The sequence below is a fragment of the Sturnira hondurensis genome, unplaced genomic scaffold, assembly GCF_014824575.4.
Source record: "Sturnira hondurensis isolate 20B ecotype Veracruz unplaced genomic scaffold, ASM1482457v3 Scaffold0002638, whole genome shotgun sequence".
Lineage (NCBI taxonomy): Eukaryota > Metazoa > Chordata > Mammalia > Chiroptera > Phyllostomidae > Sturnira > Sturnira hondurensis.
In genome coordinates, this window is record NW_028075269.1 from 7,979,591 (window position 1) to 7,987,121 (window position 7,531).

General features: G+C 39.5%; 1 protein-coding gene across 1 annotated transcript; it reads left to right on the forward strand.

Annotated features, from left to right (window-relative positions):
- Window positions 1–267: 267 nt before the first annotated feature.
- FSHB (follicle stimulating hormone subunit beta) lies at window positions 268–2,238 on the forward strand. Its single transcript, XM_037040545.1, has 2 exons — window positions 268–426; window positions 2,008–2,238. Exons 1-2 carry the CDS (start codon window positions 268–270, stop codon window positions 2,236–2,238), a joined length of 390 nt encoding a protein of 129 aa, XP_036896440.1.
- The last annotated feature ends 5,293 nt before the right edge of the window (window positions 2,239–7,531 follow it).

Genomic DNA, 7,531 nt, shown 5'->3' on the forward strand with positions numbered 1-7,531 from the left:
ACCACTCTACTTAAATTAGTATATTGGAGTTCTGACCTATAACGTGTTTCTACTTTGACAAGAAAAATGAAGGAGGAGGGTGAAAAGAACTACCTGTTTAAGAAACTAGAAAGAAATGAGAAAGGAAGGAAAATAATCACTGGCACAAATGTGACTGGGGCAAATGAGTAGACCAACTCACTTTAGTTTGGTCAACTTATGTAATGGTTATAAATCTTCGGTTTTGTGATTTGTCATGGACCTTAATTGTTTGCTTCCTAGTCTAGGATGAAGGCAGTCCAGCTCTTCTTTCTCATCTGTTGCTGGAAAGCAATTTGCTGCAATAGCTGTGAGCTGACCAACATCACCATCACAGTGGAGAAGGAAGAATGTCGCTTCTGCCTCAGCATCAACACCACTTGGTGCGCAGGCTACTGCTTCAACAAGGTAGGAACCTTATTGCGCTGGTGGCAAAAGGCCATTCTGCCTCTTTTGCCTTCTGCAGAAGGCGATTTTCATTACTTCCCACTTTATCAGTATTTTAAGTTTTCCAAGTAGTAGCCATCAGTCCCTTAGCCAACGCTGTCTGTGTTATAATTAAGGTTAATTATCTCGGTTAGATATTTGGGTTTGGATTTGATTAGGGTAAATTTAGGGAAGTTTCATATTTAATCTGATCAACTGGGTAATACACCAACTCTGTATTTTTTTAAAAAGAGAATTCTATGCTAGATTTTACATATGGAGAGAGAAGCATGTGAGCATATATAGATTTAGTAATAGAAGAACTACAATATTCCCCAAAAGCTAGTTTCTATGTAGATGTATTTTTTGTATATTATGTATTTCTGTTTCTATGTAATTGAATCCACATCTTTGCAATAGAGATTGCAAAATGTACCAAAGTATGTTTCTAAGCCACATAAAAACACACACAGCCATATTATAAAAACTATCATATTGACTCTCCTGAGAACAAATGCCAAAAGCAGCCTGAGAACATGATCAATCCTCGCAGACTGTTAGAACCAAAATGAATCTGCGAACCCCCTCACCTCTTCATACTCTTGAGAAAACCAAGGCACAGAGGCACAAAGCCAATATTTTGTAGCCATGCAGTTTCTTTGCATCAATCTAAGTAAGGAGGCAGCTCCTGCTTTTTCTTTATTTTTGTACCCTATTGTGCCTGGTTTTCTGTACAGAATTCCATTCTATAAACTGAAATTCAAAAAAGCAGCTTTTTAATGAAATATACCTTATTGGGTACTTTATGAGTGTGACACTTATTGAACAATTTATTGTAACTTCTTGGGATATAGACTTGGTTAGCATGGTACTGAAATAAATTAAACATCAGTGCCAATTACTCTCTGCAGAAAAATAATTGTTTTATTAGAAAGTGTTACGACACACTGTCGTGACTAGATTAAAAGTTCTTATATACAAACAATGTATCCTTTGAAACTGGAAGCACTGCAAAAGCATTTAAGGGACGAAAATGTCTACAAGACAGTGGAATATTTGAATCTTATGTTTGAGCCTTCATAGTCACATTAAGCATTAACATTTCATATTATGTCTCTTTGACCTTCTGTCAACACATAGGACAATGTATTTGGAAATATTTTCTGAGAACTTCAACTTCAGTGTTTTGTGGTTTAACTTGTCATTAATATAGCTTTTAACTAAGTACAAAAAGTCGACTTAAAATATCATGTTTCCCTTGTTCATCATATATATATATATTAAAATTCAAACTTTCTCTACAGCATGGGAAATAATAATATTTTATATAAAGAGTAGGAAAAGTGAATTGTATTTTCTGTAAGACATCCAGAACAATCAGGAATATGGTATAGCATACAGGTAGGTCATTTATAAGATTATATTTCCTTGGTTGGAAATTCCGTGAGATCCAATGGGTAAATGTTAGAGCAAGAGGTACTGAATTTCTGTCTCATTTTGATTACACTAAGTCAAACCACCCAGAACATAATAACCTCATTCTACCCTTCCTATACTCCCCAGGATTTGGTGTACAAGGATGGACTCAAGAGAAGTATCCAGAAAATATGCACATTCAAGGAGCTGGTGTATGAGACAGTGAGAGTGCCTGGCTGTGCTCACCATGCAGACTCCACGTATTACTACCCAGTAGCCACTAAATGTCACTGTGGCACATGTGATAAAGACAGCACTGACTGCACCACGAGAGGCCTGGGGCCCAGCTACTGCTCCTTTGATGAAATAAATGAGTAAAGAGCAATGGACATTTCAGGCTGCCTACCCTTGTCCTGAAGGACCAAGATATCCAAAATGTCTGTGTGTACACAACATGCTCAGGCTGCAAGCACTGTGGGATTGAGGAGCATCAGATCCCACTGATCCTGGCTTTCCGGAGCTAGAGAGTGCAAGGATTGAGCATTTGGGAGGGGAGGGGAAGGCAGGAGCCTGTCACCACTTAACCATGTAACCTAGATCTGGTTCTGTAAGTTTTATATAGTCTTAATTACTTAACAGACACAGGAGTGCTTTTCTGCCTGATAATCTCAGAAATCCGTTCAGGCAATCCCTTCTTCTTTAGAGATAAGGTGGGAAGGAGGAAATGAACGGGGAATGAGCAAAAGTACTAAATGCTGCATTCTTCTGATAGATTCTCGGGCCCTCAAAAGCAGGGCCAGCATCTTCTTCATGACTGTAGCCTCAATGCCTAGCACCATGCCTGGAATCCAGTAAGAAACAACAATGGCTTGCTTGAGGAAAGCCGGGTCAGAAAGGTAGGGGGCAGGAAAACACTGAAAGAGCATGGCTGATGAGGCTGCACCAAGCAATGCCAACCAGCCCTCTCTCCTGTCGATCCATGTTCTCCCAAATCTAGGATTTCTTTCAGCAAGGTACATATTGGAACTATTTCATAAGCTGATTTCTTTTAAAGGTTTTACCTCTCTTCATTATGTACTCGTTTCACACTTATGTTTAACTAATGTATTTCAATCTTGTTTTTTTAATAAAGATGTTAGCCACTATTCATAGATTTGAATTTTTTTACTGTTTGCTAACATATGTCCATGTTTATAATATTAGCAAAAAAAATTTAAGGATATTTCCTAGTGCCTCTGTAAATATTATCCGTCCTCACCTTTGAAAATACTAAAAATGATTTGGTTGCATATCTAAGAGTACTTCTCTATTTAAATTTTATCTCATTTTTGAATGTCATTTTCTGATAGAGTAGGAACAAAGTTAAGAGAGAATCATAGAGTGGGTGGGGACACTGGAGAGTCCCTAGTTCATTTCTTATTAAACTTTTGAGGTGGAAAAATTAAAGGCCAAGGATATAAAAATCACAGCCAAGGTCACAAAGACTGTTCATGGCAGCGCCAGAATTAGAACCCTGGCTCCAAGCTCTTACCCCACTCTCCTGTGACTACGCCACCAAAAAAAGAAGTCACTAGCAAGAACTGATGCAAAACTGTAAGAATTAGTAATCATTTTTGTCCATTTGAATCTTGTATTGAGTGTGGCTTATAGCTATATTCTCTACAATATTTTGACACAATAAAATCAGGGCTATCATAACAAAGTTTAAGAAGATATTGAACATTGTCCTGTGCACCAAAAGGTTGCTGGGTTGATTTCTGGTCAGGGCACATACCTAGGTTGCATGTTCAATCTCCAGTCAGGGTGCATACAGGAAGCAATTGATCAACGTTTCTCTGTCACATCAATATTTCTCTCTTTCTCTCCCTTCCTCTCTCTCTCTCTATGATCAGTGAACTTATCCTCAGGTGAGGATTTAAAAAAATTGTGTAGTAAAGGAAAAGTACTCATACTTTGATCATCATTTAGCTGTGATTAAGAAATACAGTCATAAAAATAGCGAACATATTAATTATATAACATTTATATAATTATATGATAGTGAACATATCAAATAAATTAGATCATTGTTGTATTGAGAATATAGAAGGCAAAAGGTTGAATATGTGGGGGGGGGAGCAGAGAGACAAAAACATATCTTTCTATTTCATAGAGAGAAATCAGTAGTTTGAAAAAATTAGAGTATCAATGAAATCATGTTATTTAGAGACACGAGGGGGCACTAGAGTAAATGTAAAACTGGGTAGGTAGTGTGTCTCCTACCGAGCTGGAACATAGAGTCTCCACACTCCACATGATGTCCAAAAGGCAACACGGCATGGTTGCTGAAAAGCATTTGAAATCTGAATTAACCTGCGTCCTAGTCCTGAGTCCACCACGTAATAGCCGTGACACCATGGGCAAGTTCCTCATCCTCTTCAGGCTTCAGTTTCCTCATTTATAAGATGGAAGTAATAACAACCATACCTAAAACATTATCAGGCACAGAGCTGACTCTCAATATATACTCATTAAATAAATGTTAGTAAACAGTATATGTAATGTGTTTGACCTGATACGTAATGAACATTCAATAAAATTAGCTTTGTGTTTAGACCTGGTCTATTTAGGAGCTTGTTCTAAATCTAAGCCCTTCTCCCTTCTCAAGTTAATGGGGGAGAATTAGTTATTATATTAGCTTTATTCTTAGAAAATTTGGAAGTATATTTAACTCCTCTCTTTGTTGGCCAACCTCTCACAACGATCACTATATTCCATTAATTCTACCTTTATGTTAATCTCCCACAATATCTCTTTCCTCTTCTGACTACCCCATTTTCTCCTGTTGGTTGTTGGCAAAAGTTTCCTAAATGGTTTCACAGCCTCACATCTCTTACTCCTCAGCTACATCTTCCACCTTGCTGCTGGAGTTACATTTCTTTTTTTTTCTTTATTAAGTTTATTGGAGTGATGTTGGTTAATAACATTATATAAGTTTCAAGTGTACAATTCTATAATATATCATCTATACATGATACAGGGTGCAGCCGGGGGCGGGGGGGGGGGGCAAAAAAAAGATTTGGAATGGTGTCCAGAACTCAAAGTATATAGGAACATTGGAGAGACATGTAAGATGTCTTCACCCCTTCCCCCACAGGTGTGAGTTGGGGGAAGGGACACATGGAGCAGGAACATGCAGGGCTGTTTTGTACAGCCACAGCCTTGCAGCTAATCCATGGCATGGTCATTTAACATATCTATAGCCATTGGCCGGTCACTTGAATATGTCAAATGGCTGTGGCCAGGCTTGGAGCCAGGGGATGGAAGTCACTTCACCCCAAGATGTAACTGGGGGGGCAGGTCCCCTCAGTTATAGCGCCTGCGTGGGAGCTTGGAGAAGACTGGCTCTAGGACATGAGGCCACACCTGCCCAGACTCCCGATGGCAACCCAGTAAACTTGTTATAATACAGAAATACTGGCAGGTGTAACTGATCGTGGGAGGAGTTGGAAATAGGGGTACAGAGGAAGATTGGCATGGGGATTTAAACCCAGACACAGCAGCCATTAGAGAGAGATCTGCATGGTTTCAGCAGAGTAAGGGTCCCCTCTTGCCCAGGTGAAAAGGGAGAGCCACGCTGTTTTGGAAGAGTGCAGACCCCTGCAGCCAGGTGAGAGTGGAAAACCACTCCCCAGAATGGGGACCTCTGCAGCCAGGTGAAGAAAAAAGCCACGCGGTTTTGGTCAGAGTGCTGACCCCTGCAGCTTTGGTAAAGAGGCCCACGCGGCTTTGGGGGGCTCCCTTTGGCCGAGCAGCCTGGAAAGCAGGAGAAACTTTGACTGGAACTTGGTACAAAGAACTCTTGCCAGTGGAAGGTGCCACGTGACTTTGGATTAATTGGAGATCCTGCCTGGATGGTCAACACAGCTGATGATACCAGCGGCCTGGAAAAACGAACCTATGCTCTTTTCCTGATTTACAATACCCAGAGTTAGGACAGGAGGAGAAGGGAGCATTGTGTGTGTGTGTGTGTGTGTGTGTGTGTGTGTGTGTGTGTGTGTAGGTGTATACCCTAAAGGACTTTGATATTTTAATGGAGGCATTAGGCCTAAATAGCATTAAATAAACATTTTGTCTCCTTTTCACAAATCTCTGGCATTGAGAGATGTCTTTCCAATTGGCAATGGACAGACAAGCCCAGTAGGTATTAGTATACCGTCCTTGGGAGGGGCCCCTGTTGTTCTGTAGCGGTTTTTCTGGCATCCCTCCGTGGGCCAAGTATTGCCCCCACCTTGGACCTCTGTTCAGTAACATACATTCCACTGTGTGCTCACCACCCCGTCTTGTTTCCTTCCATCACCACAAATTGGACCCCCTTTACCTTCTGCATCCTTCCCCCCAACCCCCTTCCCTCTGGTAACCACCTTTCTGTTATCTGTACCCATGAGTTTGCTTGTTTGTTTTGTTTGTTCACGTGTTGCTTTTTGTTTTAGATCCCACGTGAGTAAAATCATACGGTTTTTACCCTTTTCACCTGAATTATTTCACTTAGCATGATGCTTAGAGTTACCTTTCTAAAAGGAGGAAACTAATCATGTCACTTCCATGCTAATATTTTCTAGAGCTCTCCTCATTACTTGTAGTAGAGAGCCAGCCCAAGGTCCTCACAGCGTGCCCACTAAATGATTACACAATCTCATCCGAACTCACCTTAACTTTGTCTCCTGACATCCCTAAACTTTCTCTTCTCCACTAGCTTTCCTGTCCTACATTGTTCAAGTGCATTCCATTTTACTTCCGTTTAGCCTGCCCAGCACCTAACATAGGACTTGACCCATGTTAGGGGCTAAATAATTGCTTATAGACTATAGAAAATACAAACCCTATAATGAACAGTCACCTTGGGACTTTTGTTTGCCAAAAATTAAGGGCAGTTGATTATTTCATGTTACAAAAATTATATTCCCCCTTTGAACAAAACTATCAGATTTCCAGTTTTCCTTACTTAATATTCAATATTTAAGTTTTTAAGTATAAAAATCTAATTTACTTACAGCTCTGTAAATAGAGAAGAGCTTCCATTGTGCCTTCTATCTCCTCTAGAAAACAAAGTTACCTGGATGAACATGTTCATTTCAACAAATATAAAACTTGAAATTTAGGGTAGCATTTACTTCTTTGAATTTTTTATTGGGTCAAACATATGGTGATGGAAGGAGATTTGCCTTTGGGTGGTAAACACACAATGCAATATTCAGATGATACATTATAGAATTGTACACCTCAAATATATAATTACACTAATCAATGTCACACCAATAAATTTAATAAAATATTGAAAGCTAAAATAAAATAAATTTTAAAATTTTATTGGTTCTATTTCCACCCACTTCACTCCCTGGGAAACCCATCTTAACAACAAGTACATTTACTGTCTATAATTTTATATCTCTATATCTCTAAATATTGAGATCTGTAGGTATGCACACATGTGGCACACCGATATGTACACACAACAATCCTTTCTGTGTGCTTTTCTTCATCATATGCTTCTCCCTCAGTGGAGTCTATGGTAAGTCCTCTAAGTATAATACTAATTCATGTTTCATTGGCTACTGTGGATGAAAAAGGTACCACACACTAAAACTGATAAGCTCAGGGAGAGCCTGCATGGTGGGCCTTCAAACTCAGA

Excerpts from the sequence above, each read along its gene's own strand:
- FSHB (XM_037040545.1), top strand. The coding sequence starts at position 268 with ATGAAGGCAGTCCAGCTCTTCTTTCTCATCTGTTGCTGGAAAGCAATT. Across the intron at positions 427-2,007 it reads CAGGCTACTGCTTCAACAAG|GATTTGGTGTACAAGGATGG; the intron begins GTAGGAACCTTA and ends TATACTCCCCAG.